The following is a 26,443-nucleotide window of genomic DNA, read 5'->3' on the forward strand; positions in this document are numbered from 1 at the left end:
TCTTGGAGGTAAAGGAACTGTGTGAGGTTTTCTAATCTCCTGCCTTAACGCATTGACCTGAGAAGTTAGCGATTTGATGAGACTACCAATGTCCGTCATCGCTTTGCTGAAATCAGCTTTCGTCACAAATTGAGAGAGATTTTGTTGTTTAGGAATAGCTCCTGTTAAAGTTGGCGGGAGGGACGACGTGGTTACCGGAATCCCTCCTTCCGCTTCATCTAATAATCCACCCGCTTCAGAATCAGTTTCCCCAGCTGTGGAAAAGAAGTTATCCTCTGCCCAAAAATATTCCGAAAACAACTGTAGGGTTTTACAAAATTCTTCGTTGCTCTGTGTTTTTAGCTCACCAGCTGCATGATTTTTAATCACCGCCAATCGGTGACCCAGATGCAATAAACGCGCTTTGCAAAAATCTGTTTGACCTCGAGGTGTGGACCTGAGAATTTGCCGGAGTTCTGTAAAAATTATTCTGCACATACCTAAATCGATTTCTGGGTCTAAGTCATAGTGGATCATAAATTCATGACCCTCTCGTTCGTCTTTCAGGATCTGTTTCAACCTGCGTCGACGTTTACACCGTGATTCATCGTCTCCGATTACCATGTTACGGAGCAGCAGCTCATAATCGAGCTCTCCAGGGTCGAGATGGTCAACACGCATGCCGCGGTAGAGTGCACCGAAATCTGGTCCAGATACGGACCTGCGCGACATTTTAGCAAATTTGATTAAATGAAAACAAAAGTAACTTTCTACCTCTGAAACAAAAAGAATCACTAAAGGCTATTCAAACACCAATCACACCCAGAACTGTTTGATATCAACTGCAATAATCCCTGAGCGATCAAAGATGACTTTGAGAATGGATCACTCGTGTCACCGAACAATGACCAATCGGCTTCGCCACGTGGCTTAGCTTTCTTAACCACCGCGAATCTAACCAAAAAACCACTGATTTATTGTTAAAAAATGCGACCAGAGTGGATATTATTTGAGAAGAAATTACTATTTCTCGAAAACTCCCCCAACGCACAGAAGGAAAAAATATCCGGCGATATTTTTCCCCTCCTGAGAACCTTTCTAAGGAAATTTACGTTGGGCGCCAAATATAAGACACTTTTAGGCCCCGGAACCGCTAGGACCTGGAGAAGGACCTGCCAAAGCCCCAAGCTGCCAGTCTAAGCCTACGACAGCTCCCGGGGTGGGCACTCGCGACCTCTGATAGTTCCGGGTCTCAAGGCGTACGGGCGTGGGAGAGTTTTCGGACAAAGGATCCTATCAAACGCTACGGTCAACGGTTAAATTATTTATTTATTGATGGCAAACAAACCTGACTGGGCTTTGGTGGTGACGGGTAGCGATCGGGTGATGGTCGGGTGGCAGTAGGATGGCGTCCAGTAGGCGACCAGGTGGTGGCCGGGTGGTGTCCGGGTAGTGTCCGGGTAGTGTCCGGGTAGTGTCCGGGTAGTGTCCGGGCAGTGTCCGGGTAGTGACTGGATGGTCGCCGGTAGCAGCTGGATGACGCTCGTACGACGGCCGGGTATACTGCCGGATGAAGGCGAGTTCGGTCGGAGGAGGCGGCTGAGTGCGGCCGGATGAAGACCGAGTTGCGGCCGGGTTGGCGGCCGGAGGGAGGCGAGTTCGGTCGAGGGGACGACTGAGTGCGGCCGGATGAAGACCGAGTTACGACCAGGTGGCGTCCGGGTAGTGTCCGGGTAGTGACTGGATGGTCACCGGTAGCAGCCGGATGACGCTCGTACGACGGCCGGGTATACTGCCGGATGAAGGCGAGTTCGGTCGGAGGAGGCGGCTGAGTGCGGCCGGATGAAGACCGAGTTGCGGCCGGGTTGGCGGCCGGAGGGAGGCGAGTTCGGTCGAGGGGACGACTGAGTGCGGCCGGATGAAGACCGAGTTACGACCAGGTGGCGTCCGGGTAGTGTCCGGGTAGTGACTGGATGGTCACCGGTAGCAGCCGGATGACGCTCGTACGACGGCCGGGTATACTGCCGGATGAAGGCGAGTTCGGTCGGAGGAGGCGGCTGAGTGCGGCCGGATGAAGACCGAGTTGCGGCCGGGTTGGCGGCCGGAGGGAGGCGAGTTCGGTCGAGGGGACGACTGAGTGCGGCCGGATGAAGACCGAGTTACGACCAGGTGGCGTCCGGGTAGTGTCCGGGTAGTGACTGGATGGTCACCGGTAGCAGCCGGATGACGCTCGTACGACGGCCGGGTATACTGCCGGATGAAGGCGAGTTCGGTCGGAGGAGGCGGCTGAGTGCGGCCGGATGAAGACCGAGTTGCGGCCGGGTTGGCGGCCGGAGGGAGGCGAGTTCGGTCGAGGGGACGACTGAGTGCGGCCGGATGAAGACCGAGTTACGACCAGGTGGCGTCCGGGTAGTGTCCGGGTAGTGACTGGATGGTCACCGGTAGCAGCCGGATGACGCTCGTACGACGGCCGGGTATACTGCCGGATGAAGGCGAGTTCGGTCGGAGGAGGCGGCTGAGTGCGGCCGGATGAAGACCGAGTTGCGGCCGGGTTGGCGGCCGGATGAAGACCGAGCTACGGCCAGGTGGCCGGTTACTTAAAGCAGCTGGAAGACGTCCAGGCGGTGGCCGGGTGGCGGCTGAGTGGCCGCCCGTCGGTGGACGGATTATGACCGGGGTTCGATCGTACGATAGGTGTGGTGATCCCGCAAAAGTACGGCTTATCACTATGCACGTGGTTACAGTTCGAGATTTCTCTCAAGCACTAGCCGTCTGCTCACTGCACGACACACGAGCGCACGTCTTGCCACTTCGGTGGTTGGCTCTAAACTTCCCCAGCCTCCGTTATCTGCTCACTCTCCTCCATCGTGGGCTCCGTCACTCTCTCCAGGGAGAGTTTCCGCCCACACTCTCTTCGAGTTCAGTGGATATCGCCACCACCCACCTGCACTCATCGTTTAGCTGTTCGATCGTCTGACCACTTATGCCACCCAACAACGAATTCAAATTGACCGTTGCCGATTAAATAATCTCCCTAATATAAATACAGCTATATTCCGTGTACTAAACAGATGAAAACAATGTTACCCGCCGGTAACAAAACACACCCGTGCAAAGAAACGGATGCAATAAACGTCACTCTCGCGAAAGCAATGCCGTCGTCTTCGAATGGAAAAAAAGGAACTCGGTGAACAATTTTTTGATACAGAATTTTCACTGAAAATCAACCGGGAATGCTCGAATTTCACCACACCCAACTGCGAAATACGTTCAGAAGGAGATTTTTAATTTTGGCTTAATTTAAATATTTTTTCAGCAATATATTGCTCATTCCTGTATGTTTTTAGCTGTTTATGATCATGCGCATGCCACTTAATGGACTTTCATTTTTATTAAATGGCCATAAAAAACTTAAGATTTTCATTCGATTTTCCAAGCGATATGTATACCGCAGACATGGTAACATTGAAAACATTCAAATAATATACTGATGTCCATCTGATTTTTTTTTTAAACATGACTATAATAATAGCTGGTTTCCATCACCTGAATATCATTTGCGCTACAAGCGAATCCTTCTGAACCTGACGGAAGTTTACGAACGTCTTTATCCAAGTGTACACGATAATGTTGTCTTTTAAAAAGAAACCCCCCGCCAGAAACATCTTTCCCCTTGTTCAGCTAACATAAATGATTCTGAAATATCCTTTTGATCGTCATTCCAATCTGCTGCTGCCAGTGAGTGCCGTAACTTACCTGTGACAGCGATTATATAGATATTGAAACAGAAGGAGCTCTATACTGTTTTGCCGGCTTTTGGTAAAGTTTTGTGACTGAAAGAAGCTTAAAACATTTTATAGGTACGACGTCAACCAATTCATAAGCCCTACTAAAGAGCCCTCCTGTGGGTGTATGTAAGTGGTTGTAGTGATGTATTCTACACGGAAAACGACCAACTTACAGCAACAGCCAAAATGCTGCTGTAAAGTTTGCAAAGGCAGGGAAAAGGATTAATTGTATAAAATATTTTCGTTTCAGAGTATCGCTCGAAAAACTTCTCATCCTTCCGGCTCCCTCGTATACGTCCAAAGGGTGGGAGAAAAATTCTCTTTAAAATATCCCCTCCATCACTCCTTCACCATGTGATCGCATTACTTTTACTGCTGCCATGGTCTGGTCTGATGCCCGTTCTCTCTTTTCTTCCTGACAGCAGCGAAAATTTTTGAAAACTTTATCCTCGCAATAATGCGGTTGAAGCATTTTCCTGACAAAGCGAAATAAGCGTCATTGTTTTTGGTTTATTTATTGAATACCGGGTATGCCATACATCAAATTTGCTACTCGCAACTTTTCCTCATCGTACAGGGCAGCTCACTGCAGTCTAACTTGCTCCTTCCTCGCAATAAATTCCGGATATTTACTTTTAGGGAACATAATTTATTGTGCTGTCAGGTTCGTTACGACTGCTGTCACAATATTAAAACTAAATCCTAGGAGGGGTTTCACAGAGACAAGTTTGATGTGTACATAATTCCAATTTACAATAGCTATGGATGGTGCTTTGAAACCAGACAGTTTCAAGTGTTCCAAGAGTAGGTTGTACACAGTAAAAACTAAATTTGTTTTAAAATCACATGTCCCCCATGTCGAAAAAGTCGTTTAAGGACAAGGTTGATAGAATCCAGCAATAGACGTTGTCATGGCTGATTTGTCTTGTAAAAAAGTGGGTAACATAACTATTGGTGAGGTAGGAAAATGTGTTCTAGCACGCACAATTTTTAAGAAAACCGGATATTAATTCACACAAGTACGTATTGTCATGGAAATGTGTTTTTCCTGTCTACCAACTTAAATTTATGTTCCACCCTTTGAAAGTTGGCTTGAACTATGGATCTACATGAATCCATCTGTGAAGGAATATTATTTTCTAGCACACACAATTGTTGAGAAAACTGAGTTTAAATTTACAAAAAAAAAACCTATTTTTTATCGAAATATGTTATGACTGCTATGTCAACTTGGATTTCTGCTCCGCCCTTTAGAACTTAGGTTTGGATTTTACTAAATGGACCTAGCACTATCCGTACGTGAAGGAAAATTTGTTCTAGCCCGAAAAATGGGTGAGAAAATCGACTTAAAATTCCCATAAGTACGTGTTTTTATGGAAATACGTTTTGAACGCTCTGCCAAATTTAATTTTCGCTCTGACTATTAATAATCATGCTTACATTTTATAGAATTAATGCCGCGGACACACTTGGATGACAAACTATGAGCATGAGCATTATGTGTATAATAATTATGAGCACTGTTAGAGTTAATACATTAGAAATTTGAATTTATACATAGTAACAGTTTCAAATGACATGGATTGTAGTTTTAATTGAATTTGTGAGCACAGAGAGGGACAGTGTATTATAACGACGATTGCCGATGGTCAACATTTGGATAGGTAGATAAGGGGTCTGCACAATTTGTAAATAATCCAGTAACAATATACACGTTGAAGAGCACAGTACGGCCGGTTTGGTGTCTCATTTTTTCTTTGGTCCTTCGATGACTGAATCGGTGTGTTTGAACAACAAAGTCCTCCCGTAAAAAGGGACTTGGAAGAATTTTGTGTGGTTAGTGAAGCATTTCTAGAGAGTGCATTTTTCGGTGCTAGTTCACTTGGCTAGTGAAGAAAGACCTTCGAGTACGGCAAGGCGAGTATCGTCAACATTTGGTCCTTCGAGCCGGATCGAAGGCAATTCGGACCGAGAAGTGCACCTCGCGGTGGTGTGTGAAAGTGACCAATCTGACCGAAAACGCGGGTCAAAGGGGCTGCCATTACATTGGCGAAGAACAAGTGCGATAGTGCGACAAGGTTTCTACCACGTCGGGTAGACCTCAGTGTGGGAATTAATTAAATTAAAATCAGCACTATCCTGCTGTGTGTGCTTTGCGTGGACATAGTACCAAGACGGGTGCTATTCGGCAGCCTTAGTGTGATAATTCGATCATTGATATCGATCGCGCTACGACGGTGAACTGGGTGAAGGTAGTGACTATCGCTGCTAGTGTGTTGATCGCGGGAGAAAAGCAGAACGATCGATATACGGTACATTTTCGCCGTCGGTACTAAATAAGTGCGTGTATTTTGTGCGGGACAAGAATATTGCGCTTGAGAGTGCACTAAGCCGAGTGTGACTCTGTTGTGTGGAGAAGAAAGGACATTGTGTCTGGCCATTGTGGATCGTGGCCATTGCTTGGAGGAGGTGATTAACCCTTCTACATCATCACGTCGCTGCCATCTTCTACGCTTGCCTGCGTTGCTTGGGAACGCCACTGGACGCCATCGCTCATTGGATCAATTTGGCGCAATACCGTTGTGCCTGAAGGAAAGCATCCTGTCCATTGGATTGCTCCCGGTGAGTCCGTTCCAAGTTATTCTGCATGTGGCTAGCAGTAGCCTTTATAACGTAAGAAAGTGGGTAGTCAAGGGCTATTGTGGCTGGTGGTTGACGGTCCGCATATCGAGTGGAAAACCGTTCGCGCCCTCGATTTGCGAAACCGCGTAGAAGTGGGTACGTTCGCGACGGGAAGGAGAGATCGATTTCGATTATCAACGACTCACTTCCGTTCAATTGAAACGTCGCGAAGGGGTTTATACACCGCGTCGGGAAGGAGCAATACGTTTCGATTGTGTGTTACCCTCGTTCGGTACGGTTTCGCGTAGAAACGGTTAGTTCGCGCCGGGAAGGATTTTTCGATTTCGTATATAAACTACCGTTTCCGTTTCGATTTCGTCCGCGATGCCGACGAGAGAGGAGAAAAAGCTGGGCGATCGTTTGGCCCAACGTAAGGGACTCCTTGCGATTCGCAATGCATTGGAGAAGTTTGTTCGCGAGTACGATCACGATCGCGATGCCAGTCAACTGTGTGTACGATTGGACTCGTTGGATCAATTGAACGCAAACTTTTTGGAGTGTCAGGATGCTATTGAACAGTTGGATAAACCGGAATCACTGGATGAGCATATCGTCGAACGTGTGGAGTTCGAACAGCGGTACTGCAAGGCAAAGGGCTTTCTACTTACAAAACGCACTGGGGATCAAAATCAGTCGATGAACAATTCTATGCTGGCTCCGCAACATTTCACTCCAAACTTCCACCTCCGTCTACCAAAAATAGATTTGCCGAAGTTCAACGGGGATTTTTCTCGTTGGATTTCATTTCGGGATACATTTACGTCAATGGTCCATGCAAATGGTGATATACCTACAGTTGCCAAATTGCAGTATCTTCTCCAATCTCTCGAAGGGGATGCCAAGAAACCCTTCGAATCAATTGACATCGAAGCCGACAACTACGCTACAACATGGGACGCTCTGATCAAGAGGTACGACAACCGACGATACCTCAAAAGGCAACTCTTTCGAGCATTGTACGACTTGCCAGCAGTTAAGCAGGAGTGTGCGAAACGCATTCACGGTTTGGTCGACGATTATCAACGTCATGTTCGCGCCCTCGCCAAACTGGGTGAACCCGTGAATCATTGGGACACGCCGCTCATCAATTTACTTTCGTACAAACTGGATCAAGGAACGCTACGAGCCTGGGAAGAGAAGGCAAGTCAACGGGACGACGTGACATACAAGGAACTGGTCGATTTTCTCTATCAACGAGTTCGGATTCTCAATTCCGTCGGGCCTGATTCACAACCATTCACCTCAATGAAGGTGGCCGGCATCCATAATAAAGGATTCAAGTCAAAGGTATCAGCTAATGCAGCAACAGCTTCGTCTCCACAGTATTCATGTCCACTGTCTTGTTCAGACAGTCATTCGATTCGAAACTGTCCTGTGTTTCTTGGGAAGGATGTCAGCCAGCGACGCGTGCTGGTTTCCCAGAAACGATTATGTTGGAACTGCTTAAGCTTCGGTCACCAATCCAAGAAGTGTGGTTCCAAATTCACTTGTCGAACTTGTCACGACAAACATCATTCTCTCCTGCACGATCCTGCTCCAATGAAGGTATCAGCGACGCCTGCCATTCTATCCAGTTCAGTTGAGTCTCGAAGTTCTACCGTGTCACCGAATCTTGCTGTACCATCAGCTTCCCCGGTTCAACAATCGCTTCCTCCCACGTCACCAATCGTGGAACCTTCTGGCTCCCGCCAAGTCAGCATGGCAGTCCAAACCATGACATTGCTGGAAACGGTTGTTCTTAACATTATCGACGACTACGGTAAAACGCACAAGGCCCGAGCTCTCCTCGATTCAGCATCGATGTCGAATTTCATTTCGAAACCGCTAGCTAAGAACCTCTACAGTCGCCGATCAACAGTCAACGTGTCCGTCGCAGGCATTGGATCATCCACACAGAAGGTCAGTACTGCCATTACCGCAACCATCGAGTCGGGAGATCAAACGATCTCGATGAAATTGCAGTTTTTGGTATTGAAGCAGCCATCATCGGAGCTGCCAACAACGCCGATTGACATTTCGGCATGGAAAATTCCGGATGTAAGGCTAGCAGATCCTCAGTTCAGTATTCCCGGAAGTGTCGACCTCGTCATCGGCAGTGAAACTTATTGGGAACTCCACACGGGTAGGAAGATTTCTCTGGGTGAAGGTCTTCCGTGGGTAGTCGAAACCCCATTTGGTTGGGCGGTTACTGGTCCCGCAGCTCGCACGGCTACCTGCATTCCTCGATTCTGCTATCTCTCCACCGTAGATGAACGGCTGGAATCCACTCTACAAAGGTTTTGGGAAATGGAAACAATTCCATCGGATCCGGTCCAGTCTACCGAAGAAAGTCGTTGTGAGGAGCTGTACGCTGCAACGACTACGCGCGATTCATCAGGAAGGTACGTTGTGTGGATTGAAGATCCCGAAATCATGCTCGGAGAATCGAGATCAATAGCAGATCGACGCTTTCTGAGCTTGGAACGTCGACTCGAGTGAGATCCTGCGACCAAGGACTCGTATCATAGGTTCATGGAGGAGTATCTGCAACTTGGACACATGAAGAAGGTGGAAGAGCCTGTAGATGACCACATTCAACACTGCTATATTCCACATCACGTCGTCTTCAAGGAATCCAGTACGACCACGAAAGTCAGGGTTGTCTTCGACGCGTCATGCAAGACTTCGTCGGGCTATTCCTTGAACGACACTCTGCTTGTTGGACCTGTTGTTCAGCAAGATCTCTACTCGATCTATTTGAGATTCCGGACAAGAGTTGTCGCCATCGTAGCAGATGTCGAGAAGATGTATCGACAAGTGCTGCATCATCGAATCGACCTAGTATTCCTCCGCATACGATATCGTAGAAGTCCTACCGATCCAATCGCCACATACGAACTACAAACTGTCACCTACGGAACAGCAAGCGCTCCTTATTTGGCAACGAAGACACTTCAGCAGATCGCGAAGGATCATGAGCATTTGTATCCCGCTGCAGTCAACTCGGTTGTTGAAGATTTCTACGTCGACGATCTTTTGTCTGGAGCATCGGATGTGGAAGCTGCGATTATTCTCCGCCGATAAATCACTGCCATGCTTAGTTCCGCTGGGTTCATGCTGAAGAAGTGGGCGTCGAATGCCCACGAAGTGCTAGAGGGTGTCCCACCAGAGGATCTTGCAATTCAGCCTATCCATGATCTACAGGATGAGCAGACAATCTCCACACTTGGTCTACTTTGGGAGCCAACCGCCGATATGCTACGGTTCAAGGTTGAATTACCTCTTCCTGCTGCCATCCTTACAAAGCGGAAAGTGATGTCGTATATAGCTCAAATATTCGACCCACTGGGATTATTGGGTCCAACGACAACCAAGGCAAAGCTCTTCATGCAACATTTGTGGACGTTGAAGCGCAATGGTGTTTCCTGTGAATGGGATTCTCCACTACCAGAGAAACTTCAAGCCGATTGGAAGCAGTTTCACTCTACCCTCCACATTCTCGCTGATATCCGTATTCCTCGATTGGTGTTGGCTTCCGGAGTCAACAATATCCAGCTGCATTTCTTCGCCGATGCATCCTCCATTGCATACGGTACGTGCTGCTACGTTCGCACGGAATCAATGGTAGGAGTATTTGTACACCTTTTGTCATCTAAGTCTAAGGTCGCCCCGTTGTCTACACATCATTCCATCGCTAGACTTGAGCTCTGTGCCGCTCATCTAGCTACTCAACTTTACAAGAAAGTAGAAGCGACCTTGAAGGTTTCAGCAACGGCATTCTTTTGGTCGGATTCCAGTACCGTGCTTCAGTGGTTGCGTGCATCTCCAAATCGCTGGAAGACATTCGTCGCCAATCGCGTGTCTAAAATCCAGACCACCACGGATATCAATCACTGGAGACACATCGCAGGCTTAGAGAATCCTGCGGACGATATTTCTCGTGGCCTAAATCCAACGGATATTCTGCACCGTTATCGGTGGTGGCATGGCCCACCATGGTTGTCTCAAACTCGCGATCTCTGGCCCAGGACCATCATCGATCAGGAGTACTCCCCCGCAGCGTCCGAAGAAGGGCGCAAAATTCCGATTGTTGCAATGACTGCTGCACAAGCAACTCTCTGTGAGGATTTGTTCGCACGGTACTCCAGCTACAGCAAACTACGCCGAGTCTTGGCATTCTGCGAACGCTACCTACAGTGCCTGAAAGATCGTTCTCTCCTGCGCAAATCCTATCCCAGTTTCGCTGAACTAGTAGTTCAAGGAGATAAAGCCGCATCCGTTTCACGAGTTACCACCACCGAGCTTCAACACGCCGAACAGCTACTGTGCCGTTTATCACAACGCAAGGCTTTCGCTGAGGAGCTCTCCGATCTTGCAAATGGCGAACGCGTCATTAAGTCATCTTCACTCAAATGGCTGAACCCGTTCGTAGACCAAAACGGTATCATCCGCGTCGGTGGTCGTATCCGTAACGCCACGTTATCCGACGCAATCAAACACCCGATCGTTCTGTCCGCTAAACATCCGCTGTCTGCTCTGTTGGCTAGCAGTTACCACCAAAAGCTACTGCATGCAGGTCCACAACTCCTGCTAGCCACTCTCCGCCAGAAGTTTTGGATTCTGGGCGGCAGAAACCTCATAAAATCCGTCTTCCACCAATGCCACACTTGTTTTAGAAGCAAGCCAACTCTAGTCCAGCAGAGCACAGCCGATCTGCCGGTATCGCGAGTTTCGCCGACGCGTCCGTTTTCCGTGTGCGGTATCGACTACTGTGAACCGTTCTACATCAAGTCAGCAGTTCGAAAGCGTGGTCCTACAAAAATCTACGTGGCCATATTCGTTTGCTTCTCAAAGCTGTTCACATCGAGTTAGTGAGCGATTTGTCAACTCCTGCGTTCCTAGCTGCACTACGTCGTCTAGTCGCCCGCCGAGGAAAAGTCGTCGAGCTCCATTCTGACAATGCTACTGCCTTCAAAGGTGCTTCGCATGCCTTGAATAGGATTTACCGAATGCTAAAGATTGAAGCTGCTGACCGTGCGCAAATCTTCGATTGGTGCTCCGAAAATGAAATCGTCTGGAAGTTTATTCCACCCCGAGCTCCACACTTCGGAGGCCTCTGGGAAGCCGCTGTCAAATCTGCGAAAACGCATCTGCTGAAGACCGTTGGTAACGTCAACTTAGCCTACGAGGACCTGTTGACATTGTTAGCACAAGTCGAGATGTGCCTCAACTCTCGTCCGCTTACGCCGATACCCGAGGACCCATCTGACCTAAAAGTCCTAACGCCAGGACACTTCCTTGTTGGAAGCAGCCTACAAGCGGTTCCTGAACCGAACTGGACGGATACCGCTGATAATCGCTTAGACCATTGGGAATTGACCCAGAAACGGCTGCAGGTGATCTGGTCGCGCTGGTACTCGGAGTATCTACAACAGCTACAATCTCGTGCAACTAAGGGTTGCAATCCGCCAGTCACCATCGAAGTTGGTGCCATTGTCATTATAAAGGAAGACAATGTTCCACCAACAAATTGGCCGTTGGGGAAAATTATCAAGCTTCATCCTGGAAAAGCTGGTGTTGTACGAGTGGTGACTCTTCGAACAGCATCAGCTAAAGAAGTCGTGCGCCCCGTAGCACGAATCGCGTTACTTCCGTCGATGAAATCATCATCAACCTTGTGACCAGGTAGAGCAACCCATTCCGGGAAAATTAGCTCGATGCGCACCTGCACATTGCACAGGTAATTGTAGGTCCAATAAATTACACTTGCCTCGTAAGATCTACCTGTTCCTTCTCTTGTTCCCGGTCTCCGTCGAGGAATAATCATCCCACATCTACCACTGGATCAACCCGTGAACCCGTGGTTAAGCGTGCAAATGGAGAATCATGCGCAGCCGAAATTCTTGCAGTGAAAGGGAAAAGGGATGGTTTTTTGTAAATAAGTAGATTAAAGATCAGTTGAAATATTCCATATTTTCCATATTTCAAGGTGGCCGGAATGTTAGAGTTAATACATTAGAAATTTGAATTTATACATAGTAACAGTTTCAAATGACATGGATTGTAGTTTTAATTGAATTTGTGAGCACAGAGAGGGAGAGTGTATTATAACGACGATTGCCGATGGTAAACATTTAGATAGGTAGATAAGGGGTCTGCACAATTTGTAAATAATCCAGTAACAATATACACGTTGAAGAGCACAGTACACCCCCCGAGTATCTAGACAGAAAATCTTAGTTTCACGTACCCACTTACAAATTGTAGATGTCTCCACCGTACGTAAACAATGGGTTCAGCCATCGTTGGTGGCACAACTTTTTTCACATCAGAAAACATGTTGTTGTTTCACTTCATGTGGACGTCGAAAGCAGGCCAAGAATAGATTTTGAGTGAGACGTATTACTGATGTTGCATTATTTTCCTCATATCTTGGAATTTAATCGATTTGATGAAATCAAAATTCATTATTTGGTCTGGTTTGGTTAATTCCTCGGGGGCATCTGGGACATGCCCGGAACTGACCAATGTGATCCACGGCGCTCGAAATGGCCACAATTGAATTGGTTAACATATTTTGAAGTAATTTGTTTTGTAACATGATAGGTTTTATTCCATACCGGTCAAATTTAGTATCATGGCTCACATTCCCCAAAACATGTTCCTGCCACATTTCCAGCACAAGTTGACCGATTTTGAATTTGTTCATTAAAGCTCTATGGACGAGGCTATGGGATCATGATACTTTTCATTTGGTGGTTGTTGCTTGCAATTCGCATTAGTTATTACGATAATACTGGTAATACGACTTAGCTCCAAAAATGCATGTCTATCGGAAATAGTTGACCGATTCTAAATTTGATCAACATCATTCAATGTGACCATAATACTTTTTGTTAGCTGGTTGCTTCGTTTAGATCGCGAATTTCGCGATTTTCGGATCTTGTTCCGTCCATATTTCCGAGACCAGTTCTTCGATTGAAAATCTATTAATCAACACCCGCATTAACAATAACCATAAGAAGCGCCTAACCACCAATTTGGATTATCATACTAACTTTATGTGGTATGGTCGTACCATCTATGATATCGTTAGTGAATGGTACATGTTTATTGGGGCATTCTATAGAATCATGGTACCTTTCATTTGATGGCTGTTGCGTTCAATTCGGTAGAGTGGTTGCCGAGAAATGCATTTAAGAAAAATTTGCTACGCGCTCTCACAGATAGGCATTTTCCGATCCCGTTATGTTGAGTCGATTGGATAACTATGAGAAAAATATCAATGTTTTTACAAAAACAAAACTCAAAAACGTTTAAAAAAGAGTTGATCAAAAATAAGACCAATTGAAAATTTACTCCACCATTATTCGATTTGACAGAACCAGAGTACCAGAATTTTCGGGGTACATTGACATTATACTGGTGCTGTCAAATAGCTCCCGGGGTGAGCACAGTACGGCCGGTTTGGTTTCTCATTTTTTCTTTGGTCCTTCGATGACTGAATCGGTGTGTTTGAACAACAAAGTCCTCCCGTAAAAAGGGACTTGGAAGAATTTTGTGTGGTTAGTGAAGCATTTCTAGAGAGTGCATTTTTCGGTGCTAGTTCACTTGGCTAGTGAAGAAAGACCTTCGAGTACGGCAAGGCGAGTATCGTCAACAAGCACTATACAACAACTATACACAAACTATACCAGTGTGACCATGGATGTGTTTATAGTATATTATACAAATAATGCTCATGCTCATAGTTTGTCATTCAAGTGTGTCCGCGGCATAAGCAAGGATTTTCTATAGGATTGCTGAATAGATACAAAACTAACTGGGGATATTTTTATTTATCTTATACCGTTTTTGAGATGTGCCCGAAAAACTGATGACCGGTCTAGCACTCTTCTTTAAAAAAAAATTGTTCTTTCTCCTCGCACACCGTCCGTACTCGTAGCAGCTTAAATACCGACCTACCCATCGATATTATATTAAAATCAAATTAAATTATATAAAAATGAAGGGGTCGGCCTAGTTGAAACGTCTAAGTCAAACGATATGGTCGACATTATGAAACAGATCGTTCGGATGATCGTCGCCACTACCTATAGCTAATAACGCCGTTAAAACCCGTTTTTAGGTATAGATAGATATGTGTTGAAGATAATATACCTGATTTGAATAAAAAGAGTTGCTAAAGCTCGTTGAAGTATTGACTGTGCTTGGTTCAAAAGTTACGATTTTTTTGAAGTTGGTGGTGTCCGAGAAAATCAAAAAAACTTTTCCGGAAAAATTGGGAAACCTGTTTTTTTTTTTACTTTTGTTAATATATCCATGAGCTCTACCAAGGCGAAGTTTCATAGAAATCGAAGACCCTTCGGACCAAACCTGTTCGGTAACTTAAAAAAAATCCCCGTCAAAAGGTGGAGCAGAAACCCATCCTGGAAAAGCAGGCGAAACATATTTCCATGAAAACACGTACTGCTAATTACATTACTTGCCGAATTGCATTACTCCGAATGTGAAAAGAATGAGCGGAAATCAACAGAAGTCAGAATCTCCTTTTGTAGAGTGACATTCGGGGTAGTGACATTTGGAGTAGTGACATTCGGGCAATGACGTTCGGGAGAGGAACATTCGCAGTAATGTAGCACAACCATTTTACTACGTATCAACTACTCGGCTAGGGTATTACTATGCCCGTTATCTATGTTCAAAAAGCAGCAATCAATTATGTTTTCAATCATATCTTAACAAATAACCGACCTGCAGCCGAAATTCTACTGTTAACTATGTTAAAAAATAAACTTAACATGTATGCTAACATAAGAACAGTTCAGGTTATAAAACAGACATCAAAAATGGTCTGTAACTTTTAAATTTTTCATTGTATCCGCATTGTTTATTCAGGATATATATACAGCCATTCCATAGCAAAACGATATAGTGGTTCTGAGAATTTCGTAACAATTGGTAGTTTTGTTCCTTATCGAAAAATATTAGACCCGTATTTTTTTATTTTCTCATTAGGGTGACCATTTCTATGTTAGGTTGGTCCAAAAATAGATTTTTTCTATTTTTTTTTTTTTCCAAAAATGGCATTTTTTTAAATCATTACTTTTGAACCATTGAACCGATTTGAACGATCCAAATATCAAATGAAAGGTTATTAAAAATACTTTTCAGAAAAAATATGTATATTTTTTTTAAATTAGTGTTTTGTATAGAAGAACTTTGATTGTATTTGTTTTTTATGGTTTGTAAACAATGGGCGTAACACGTTTATATATATATTTTTTTATTTTTTTTTTTAAATCTAGGCTTTTCTACACAACATATCAAAAAATCAGCGATGTATTTATCTTCGTTTTTGAGTTACGATTTTTTTTTAATTATCTGCGTCTCCATTGGTACATAGCTGACATAGTCACCTAATCCATATCAATTTTCTGCTTCTGCTTTTATAGGCTTGTTTATTCAAAGTGAATACTTCAACACACTAAAAAAATCTGAATTTTACTGGTGGTGTAAACATCCATGCATGCAAACATTTATGCATGTAAACTTCCTTTTCGCGTAAATTAGCAGCTTGCAAGAAATGTTGTAAACAAAGGTGGAAAGTTGCATACAATATATGGAATATTGCATGACATGTCTTAGGAACTTAGGATGAACTTAGAAGTGAAATAAGTACTGACAGTGTGTCTACTACAAACGATGATGAAATCATTCAGCAACACTCAAGGAAAAGGTTCTAAAAACTCATGATAATAATGAGAAGTATCGTATTCTCACGACTTTACCTAGAAGCTGATCAGCATATAAAATAACGAAGGAATTCGGTGTTTCTCAATATATGGCTAATCGGACCAAAACACTACAGGAGGACAAGGGGATAACCAGGAAGAAAGCTGAGCAGGGCGTCTCGTTCTCGGAAGAAGAACATTCTGTGAAACTTTGAAAGTATCTTTAAGCATGTTTTATGTCTACAAATAAAAAAAAATAAAAATAACAAATTATTGAACTTTATTTCAAACCAGCCATGTGCATAGTTGGAAACCATAAGATTGTCTTATCAAAGCATTGATTCTAGTACAAATATGGACTAGATATGGAGTTCCAAACAATCCGTGAAAGATGTACTACCCAAATTTAATGTAAAAATATTCTATTTGAAGTCCTAAGCTACGAATCACTGTAGTAATTATTATTTACACATAACCCAAAAGCAATCAATAAATTTGATTCTAGTTTCTATGAATGTCATGGTAGTCTAGGATTAGAAATTGAAATAAGTAAGTAATGTAACCATGTTACATTCGATATGTATCAATTGAGACGCAGGGTAATCTAGTCGTATTGGAGTAATGAGCGTAACATTTCTAAATATGTAATTTAAAAAAAATCGTAACTCAAAAACGAAGAAAAATACATCGCTGGTTTTTTATATGTTGTGTAGAAAAGCCTTAATTAAAAAATATATGTATAAAAACGTGTTACGCCAATTGTGTACAAACCATGAAAACCAAAACAAATACAATCAAAGTTCTTCTATGCAAAACTCCTATTTTCTAAAATTTTTATATTTTTTTCTGAAAAGTATTTTGTATAACCTTTTATTTGATACTTTGATCATTCAAATCGGTTCAAAGATTCAAAGTTATGATTTAAAAAGAAATGCAATTTAAAAAAAAAATAGAAAAAAATCGATTTTTTTGGACCATCCTAACATGGAAATGGTCACCCTAACGAGAAAATTAAAAAAAAAACGGGTCTAATATTTTTCGATAAGGAACAAAACTACCAATTGTTACGAAATTCTGAGAACTACTATATCGTTTTACTATGGAATGGCTGTATATATACAGGGTGTTTGGTTCCGGGTTACATATTTTCAGGGTAGATAGGGCTTCTAAAGTTATGAAAAAATCCCCATGAAACATAGGGTCGGAAATGACTGCTAAGTGAGTTATTCAACATTTTATGTTTTTTTGTATTGCCAACTTTGGTTAGCTATATTTTTTTGTGGTTTTCTGATTTCAACATACCAAATGAAAGATTAAAGTCTTAGCTATCAATGCTCTATAAAAAAGAACTCGATCATACATTAAAATTGAAAAGTATGTTGAAAGTACCAATAAAAACTGGTGAAATTTCATCCATTTTAGTGTTTTTAAGTTGAAAATTTTCATTACTGTTAATTTAGTTGTTCTACAAAACATTTTTCATGCAGTTCCCTAGATTTGTGCCTTTGGTAGTAACCTAGTAGGCTTTATGGTGTCTTCGTAATTATTGATTTAAAACAGCCATAAAAACTTGTGACGTTTTCTTAAAATGCGCTATGGTCACCCTATTCGTTCGTACGTTCGGCTGTTGCAGTGGACTACGTACATGAAAATTTGGTAGAATGTTATTGTAAATTTTGAGCTACATTCTTAACTTTTGTTTACAGCACATCTCCTGCGCCGAAAGAAAACAAAACTGCGGAGATGTTTCGCGGTATCGAATATTGCTCAGTCTCAGCAGAAAACACAACGAGAGACACCGAATCGGCGAATTCTGAGAGCGCAAGGGAGAGAAGTAGGTTAGTGGTAATAAGTCGATGTCCTTTTTATTTCATAGCACTCGCAGCTCAGCTGCGGCGATGTGCGGTATAAGAGGTGAGAAAAAAGGAAACTAGTAGACTCTTTCGTTCTCGCGTCTTCTTACGCAGCAACAGACGTGACGTCACGTCTGCTGTTGCATAAGAACACCATCAGAATGAAAGAGTCCACTAGTTTCCTTTCTCCTCACCTCTTATACCGCACATCGCAGCTGCGGTGCTGTTTCAATGGAGGAGCGTGGAGTTCCGCTGCTTCTGTATACACACTTAGAATTTTTTACAGGAGTCAGTATTTTTACTGGATTTTTGGATTACTGACTCGGTTAAGTTAGTCTGTAAATTTTCGTAACACATTTCGCAACTTCGAATTTTTCACAGATTTTTTAAATTTTACCGAAGAGTTCCGCAATTCAAAAACTCGATAAAAATTATGATGTGTGTGTACTGATGTATGGTTGGTGAAGAAGCTAGCATGTGGAGGATATTCTCGGGCTAGTGAATGCCACCCATCCCCACTTATAATTCAGTAATACACTAATTATTCATTTCTGTTTGATATGTTTACAAAGTTTGACAAACAGAAATGAGCATTGCAGTGTAACTAAAGGTTTATAGTCATAGCTTAATTGGACTCCTAGGCATTTTACGCTTCTGTAGAGAGTCTTTTGGTGGCTCTCAATGAAGTGGTCTAGATTCAAAGTAATTAATTGAAAGCTTTCTATGCCAACCAATGTATGAATCTGTATTATTACAAGCACAGTGATACTCTATGCCCAAGGAAGTTGAGAAAATTTTCGACCTGGGCATGGAACATACTGAGTTCTTAAGGCCATCGTTCGGACATTTTGAGCCGTTTGTCTGTGATTTGGGTGGTTTTCCAGGAAACGTCCCGAAAATCCTGTGAAGGAAAGCGAATATCGGGAAACAAATTCCGTCCGATTGTAGCCAAGGATTTTGTTTTCCTAGTGGGGTAAAATTTGGGTGGAAAAGTGCATTCAACTTCAAGTGGTGTGCTTTTTCCGGGAAAGTGGCATTTCCACCCAAAGATAATATGCACGTGAGTGTATATGTGCGCGCAAGGAAATGCAATCTTGCGCCTATGTTTTCCCGGGAATTTCCCAAGAAAGTATACCATATTTTTATACCAGAACATTCTGCAGACTATGCACAACATGATGGTATCCATAAACATATGATTTTCGAAAATTTGTAGCATGGTTTTTCAATTTCCAAACCATGCGCCAAACATTCTCGCTGTAAATTCGTCACGGACATAGTAAAGAAGCAATCAGCAATTACGCATTTGTTTTACCACGTTGCCACATTTTCTTGTTCGTAGGTCCACGAGTCCTTTTTCGCTAGTTCGCTCATCATATCAAATTGATCAGGAATTCTTCCGAATGTCAAAAATTATATCGAAGACCTACGACGGATCCGAAATTGAAATTGAGATCTCCATATATTCTTTCATCATATCAAACTGAACAGGAGTTCTTCAAAATCTTATCTTATCTATCGAAGACCTACGACTTATCGGGAATTGAAATCGAATCCTGCATATTCCCTCATCACATCAAATTGATCATAAATTCTTCCGAATAATCAGAAATTATATATAAAACGTATGACTAATCGGAAATTGAAAATGAGTTCTCCATATATTCCACCAACACATCAAATTGATCATAAATCCTTCTGTAGACATTCGGGCAGTTAGAATATATTTCAAAATACAACGATGGTCAAAAATTCTTCCAAAGTATCAGAAGTTATATGGAAACCCATCGATTGATTGCAAATTGAAATCAAATTCTCCATTAATTCCTTGATCATATCATATTGGAATTATCAGGAATTATTCCGAATAATAAGAAATTATATCGGAAAATGAAATCGAGTTCTCCATATGTTCCCTCATCACATCAAATTGATCAGGATTTCTTCCAAATTATCAGAATTAATATCGAACACGTATGACTAATTGGAAATTGAAATTGAGTTCTCCATATATTTCATCAACATATCAAATTAATCAGAAATCCTTCTGAAGAACTTCGGGCAGTTCGAATGTATTTCAAAATACAAGGATGATCAGGAATTATTTCGAAATTTCACCGAATTATCAGAAGTTATATGGAAACCCTATGACTGATTGGAAATTGAAATCGATTTCACCATAATGTGTACCCTATGTACCATATCAAAGTGTTCAGAAATTCTTCCGGATTATCAGAAATTATATTGAAGATCTTCGACTAATAGAACAATTGCAACCAAGTTTCCATATATATCTCAATCAAATCAGGTTGATCAGGAATTCTTTCGAATTATCAGAAATTATAAAAAAAAAACTTCCTGATCAGAAATTGAAATCGAGTTGTCCTTATGCCCTTACCATATCAAATTGATCAGGAATTCTTTCGTGTGACTAAAAATTGTATCGAATACCTACGAATGGTGGGAAATTGAAATCGAGTTTTATCAGGACATCTTCCGAATTATCAGAAATTATATCGAAGACCTACGACTGATCGGAAATTGAAATCGAATGATCCATATACACCCTAGCAAAGTGATAATGAATTCTTCCGAATTATCAGAAATCATATTCAGGGCCTTCGACTTATAAAAGAATTGTCATCGATTTTTCCATATAGGTATATCTTTATCATATCAGGTTGATCGGCTATACTTCCGAATTATCAGAAATTATATCGAACACATACGGCTAATTGGAAATTAAAATTGAGTTCCCCAAATATTCCCTCATCATATCAGATTTCTAAGGAATTCTTCCGAATCAGCAGAAATTATAAAAAAGACCAATTACTGATCGGAAATTGAATTCGAGGTCTTTGAATATTTCCTCATCATATCAAAGTGATCAGGAATTCTTCCGGATTATCAGAAATTATATTGAAGGTCTTCGACTAATAGAACAATTGCAGCCAAGTTTCCTTATATATCTCAATCAAATCAGGTTGATCAGGAATTCTTTCGAATTATCAGAAATTATTTAAAAAAAAAAACTATTTCTGACCAGATATTGAAATCGAGTTCTCCTTATTCCATGACCATATCAAATTGACAAGGAATTCTTCCGAATTATCATACATTATATCGAAGGCTTACGACTGATCGGAAATCCAAATCGAGTTTTCCATATATTCCTTCATCATATCAAAGTGATCAGGAATTCTTCCGAATTATCATATATTATACCGAAGGCCTTCGATTGAAAGAAGAATTGAAATCGAGCTCTCCATATATATCCTTATTCCATCAAATTGAATGGAAATTGTCAGTTGGTCAGTAAGAATGTATTTACATAATGTAATAATGATCAGGAATCATATAGGGTAAATGTTGGCTTCGACAGCCATCGACTGTTTTCGGCAACCACAATTTAAACGTTAATTTCGATGTATTTTCTTGCTAAAACACTTCGCTGAATGTATTTAAACGATTCCTTAGTCTTTCAGCTTCAATCCTAATACATTTTTACGACTGAGCAAACTTGTTATGCTAGGTGTTTCTTCAAAAGAAACATAAACACATCAAAATACGGCTGATTACGAGTTGCCGATAATAGAACAGCTGGTTAACACGCAGTTTAAACGGAAAGGTTGCCGAAGTAAAAGAGGCTGCCGACAATAGTCACACTCACCTGAGAAGTTTGGAGCGCCTTAAAAACGTTTTCAAACCGTTTTGGACAGTTTTGTTGATTGGAATGGATAGAATAGCTAGCAGCAGATGAATGTAAACAAACAGACACTTTATATGTGTGCGTGACACTGAGAAAATGCTAATAGAATTGCGGAAGCTGCTTAGATTGACGAGAATACGTAAATTCTCCTAGAAGACTTTCAAATAATCAAAAATTTGTTTTAAACCCGTTGAATACTATCCAACAATGTCAGTTTGATAAATAATTCATTCGAATTATCATAAATGATACGAAGACCTACGATCGGAGATTGAAATCGAGCTCTCCATATATTCCCTGGTCATATCAGAGTGATCGGGAGTCCTTCTGATTATCTTTGGTCTGTAAGAATGTATTTACAAAATTTAGCATTGATCAGGAGCCATGTAGACGATCTTCAAATGATCTTGAAATAAAACCATTTGAATATTCTTACATCATATGAGATTGGTTAGGAATTCTTCCGAATTATAAGAAATTATTTCGAGGACTTCCAACTTATAGAAAAATTTATATTGTGTTCTCCATATATTCGCTTCTCATATCAAGTCATCTTCGGTCAGTTAGAATGTATTTTCAAAATATAAAGATGGTTAGTCGAAGTCTTTCAAATGATCTTAAAATGAAATTCAATCTTTTGAATATTATCGTCCCATATGAGGTTGATCAGTAATTCCTCCAATTTATCAGAATTTATATCGAAGACTTACGACTTACAAGAAATTGAAATCGATTCTCCATATATTCGCTCATCATATCAAAGTGATCAGTAATTATTATGATGATCGTAGCAAATGTGGCAGAATGTAGCAAAACTTCGAATATTTAAAGCATTTTATTTCAATTTCTGACCGTTTACAGATCTTCGACATAATTCCTGTTCAACGCTATGTTATGAAAATACGTTCTTATTGACTGAAGATCTTCAGAAGAATTGCTGATATATTTGTTATAAAAGGGGCGCTGGTGGTGTAGTGGTAAGCGTGATTCCCAAAAGGCCTGGGTTCAATCTAAGTCGGCACCACCGGGGTTTTCTGAGGAATAAAATTAATTAGGGAAGTTAAACCGTTGGTCCCCAGTCCATGAGTTGATGGGCCGATATGTAGGGTCCAGGTGTGGAAACTATCTCCCTGGTGCCGGTAGCATTGGTACTCAGTAGGGAAAACAAAATCGACGGAAACAAACCAAGGATTTTTTTTATATGATAAAGAAATATATGGAGAACTCGATTTTAATTTTTTTATTAGTCCAAGGTCTTCGATATAATTTTTGATAGTTCGAAAGTATTCCTAATCAACCTCATATGATGAGAGAATATTCAATGGAATTATTTTTAATGTTTAATCATGTGATTCTTATATTTTGAAATGCATTCTTACTGACCGAAGATCTTCATAAGAATTTTTAATAATTTCGATTTGATAAGGAAATATTATATCAATTTATCAATTTATTTATTTAGTTAGTCGTTAATTAAAAGCGTAGATTACATTATAATATCATTACTTATGATCTATGATTTCGCAGTGCTTGGAATTATTTTTCAATTTTAGCGGTGACATATTTAGGACTATCATTTCACAGTTTTCATTATATATAGATATCATCTGACTTATCGGTCCATATTTCGCTTAGCTAGTGCGGTGGCGATCCACCGCGAACAAATGTCTATTACGCAATTTTCGAAACGGTGCATAAAAATTAAGTCTTGATAATAAATAACCTGAAGCAATGCGTTGCGACGCTATATTGTTTACGGAAGAGACCAAGAGACGATGCTCTTTCAATACCTGAATGTTGATTAACAAGCAACATGCTTCATAAGATGGGAGAAGAAATGCTGTCCATCCCAATTGACTCATATAATAAAAACTACTTTTGGATTGACTCTATTCGTTTAATTGTGTAAGGTGTAAAGTGGAAACCAAAACGCTTTATAAAATAAAATTGCTTTATAAAATAAATATGAATTGCCTGCCTTAAGAATTATTGTGTTATAATGATCCACAATTGTTTATTTAGAATCTAGAAAAACACGTAAATCTTTTATTTTATATATTATTTATTTTATCAAACAAATTTTTACAACACCACGTCTAAAAAACATGTACTTCATCAGCATGAATAAGCAGTTTGAGCTTTTTCAAAATAAGAGAGATATCTTTAACGTACAAAATGAAAAGAAGAGGTTCGAAGTGCGAGCCCTGAGGAACTCTTGACAGGACTTGAAATGAATTAGATTTTTTTCTAGCACTTGCAACATCGTTCTTGACAAATAAAACAAATCCCAGTTGTGAATAAGTTCTATATTAATTGCTTGCAAAACGTCTTGTTTTATACCCGTTGTATTGTTCTTGTGAAGTATTCAACCTTTCTGACATGCTGTTTATCTTGAAGTTATAATTCGGTATTGAATGTCTCAATTATCGGTTTACAACATATTTATATAAAAAAAAAAACTTGGTGAAAACTTGCTAGCCTTATAAACAACATCTTTTCGTATGTCAGTTTTAGAAACGTGAGCAAATATGAATACATCTTAAATATAACTTATTTAAAATATGAAAGTAATGAGTTATATTTCAGTGGTACACATGACTAGCAAATTTTCATCAAATACCATCAGTTATAAATGTGTTATAAACAGGTAATTAAGAGTTGCAATACCGAATTATAACTTCATTATATGAAACAAGTAATGTTCTTGTTTTTCGAATACATTTCATTCATGTTTTATCATCCCAAGTATGGTGTGTAGAAGAGAAAATTGGAGGCGAACCAGCCTAAGGCTGAAAGCCTCCTTAATAAAGCTAAATAATAATAATAATAGAAGAGAAAGTGAGATAACTAAAAATAAGTTGACATTCTATTTTTTCCCAAAAAAAAAGATGTTTGCAAAAATTGGGAATTTTATCAAGAATATGGTGTACAATTCTATTAACAGTATCAAGCTTTTTCTAAAGAGCCTATGAGTTTTTTGAAAGTAGAATGTAAAGATTCACCAAAAAATTGCATCTGCATTGGGAGTATGAGATCTCATTTTATGCCTTTTTTCACACAATTAAATACCCCAGAATAATAACTTTTGTTAATTGATGATGGAAACATAAAAAAAATCCATTCGTTGGAAGGATGAAATTTATTTACAACATGCCCAAATTAGTAGGTTCCGTTATAGTTATAATTAAGTTGCGCTAGCCAATTATATTTATCATAACATATGTGTTTTATATAGACATCACCTCTTGCGCTTTTATCGTGCGAGCAGAATGCTCTCATTTTCTGAATCAGAAATGAATGAAATCAGCATGCGTTGATTGAAAATGCCATAGATATGAATTTTAATTTCAGGAGGAAATTAGGATACTATTTATTCGGCTATTTGGAAGAATATTTCAATAGAAATATTACAATCATAATCTGTGGCGAATATAAAAGTTTCACCTGCTATATTTGTTTTCACCCACACACGCTCAAATTCTTTAGATTAAGATTGGATAATGCCTTCCTAATTATTATTTTTATGAAATTGTGATGCACTATTCATGTGATTGAAATTCTTAAAATAAACCAGAATTACAATAAAAAGTGTTTCGGAGCAAAAAATTCTGATCAGCCGTAAGGCTTCTATATAATTTCTGATGATTCGAAAGAATTTTATATGATGCGAGAATTTGGAATAATTCCTGATCATTCTTATATGGTGGGATACTATTCAAACGATGTAGATTCAATTTTTGGTCATTTGAAGGTCTCGAAATTAATCCTGAGATCCTTATATTTTGAAATACATTCCAACTGAAAAGATCTTCAGATGAATTTATGATCAATTAAACATGATAAGAAAATATACGGAGAACTCGATACCAATTTCTGATCAGCCGTAAAGCTTCCAACTAACTTCTGATAATTCGGAAGAATTTCGAAATATTTCCTGACTATCGTTGTATTTTGAAATACATTCTAACTGCCCGAAGATCTTCAGAAGGATTTCTGATCAATTTGATATGTTGATGGAATATATGGAGAACTCAATTTCAATTTCCCGTCAGTCGTAGGTCTTCGATGTAATTTCTTATAATTCGGGAGAATTCCTGATCAATTGATGTGATGATGGAATATATGGAGAACTCGATTTCAATTTCCAATCAGTGGCAATTTCTGATAATTCGTAAACAATTCTGATCAATATGATATGATGAGGGAATTAATGGAGAATGCGATTTCAATTTCCAATCAGTCGTAGGGATTCCATATAACCTCTGATAATATGGAAGAATTTCAAAATAATTCCTGACCATCCTTGTATTCTTAAAATCAGTCTAACTTCCCGAATGTATTCAGAAGGATTTCTGATCAATTTGATATATTGATGGAATATAAAGGGTGATACGGTCAAAATTTGGTCAAGGGAAAACGCGTGTAAATCGGTGAAATCGTTTATTTAAAAAATCAAATTAAATTTCTTTTTCAAGTTCAATTAGTATAAAATTCAGGAAAAATATTCAGTTAGGCTTCCGCTTTTCCAAATCCGAATTGCCGGGCCTTACGCTTGACCCCTGCCATCAGATTTTGTACAGCCACCTTGTCCACCTTCTTCGCCGCAGAAAGCCAGTTTGCCTTGAACTGCTGCTCGCCCTTAGCAGTTTTTTTGGTCTTCTTTAGGTTCCGCTTGACAATAGCCCAGTATTTCTCAATTGGGCGGAGCTCTGGCGTGTT

General features: G+C 40.7%; 2 protein-coding genes across 2 annotated transcripts; both read left to right on the forward strand.

The window, feature by feature from the left end:
• Window positions 1-6,773: 6,773 nt before the first annotated feature.
• LOC135712613 (uncharacterized) lies at window positions 6,774-9,512 on the forward strand. The gene is made up of 2 exons (XM_065235562.1): window positions 6,774-8,830; window positions 8,957-9,512. The coding sequence occupies exons 1-2, from the start codon at window positions 6,774-6,776 to the stop codon at window positions 9,510-9,512; spliced, it is 2,613 nt and encodes an 870-aa protein (XP_065091634.1).
• Window positions 9,513-9,521: 9 nt separating this feature from the next.
• Window positions 9,522-11,300, forward strand: LOC135712614 (uncharacterized). The gene is made up of 2 exons (XM_065235563.1): window positions 9,522-10,020; window positions 10,153-11,300. The coding sequence occupies exons 1-2, from the start codon at window positions 9,522-9,524 to the stop codon at window positions 11,298-11,300; spliced, it is 1,647 nt and encodes a 548-aa protein (XP_065091635.1).
• The last annotated feature ends 15,143 nt before the right edge of the window (window positions 11,301-26,443 follow it).

This window comes from Ochlerotatus camptorhynchus, unplaced genomic scaffold (assembly GCF_037179485.1).
Source record: "Ochlerotatus camptorhynchus isolate MF236.1 unplaced genomic scaffold, CSIRO-AGI_Acam_v1.1 ptg000496c, whole genome shotgun sequence".
Lineage (NCBI taxonomy): Eukaryota > Metazoa > Arthropoda > Insecta > Diptera > Culicidae > Ochlerotatus > Ochlerotatus camptorhynchus.

What these genes read in the sequence shown, in the direction of transcription:
- LOC135712613 (XM_065235562.1), top strand. Translation starts at nt 6,774, where the DNA reads ATGCCGACGAGAGAGGAGAAAAAGCTGGGCGATCGTTTGGCCCAACGT. An exon ending in ACGCGCGATTCATCAGGAAG is followed by an intron (nt 8,831 to 8,956) that starts GTACGTTGTGTG and finishes CTCGTATCATAG; the next exon opens with GTTCATGGAGGAGTATCTGC.
- LOC135712614 (XM_065235563.1), top strand. Translation starts at nt 9,522, where the DNA reads ATGCTTAGTTCCGCTGGGTTCATGCTGAAGAAGTGGGCGTCGAATGCC. An exon ending in TGCATCCTCCATTGCATACG is followed by an intron (nt 10,021 to 10,152) that starts GTACGTGCTGCT and finishes CCGCTCATCTAG; the next exon opens with CTACTCAACTTTACAAGAAA.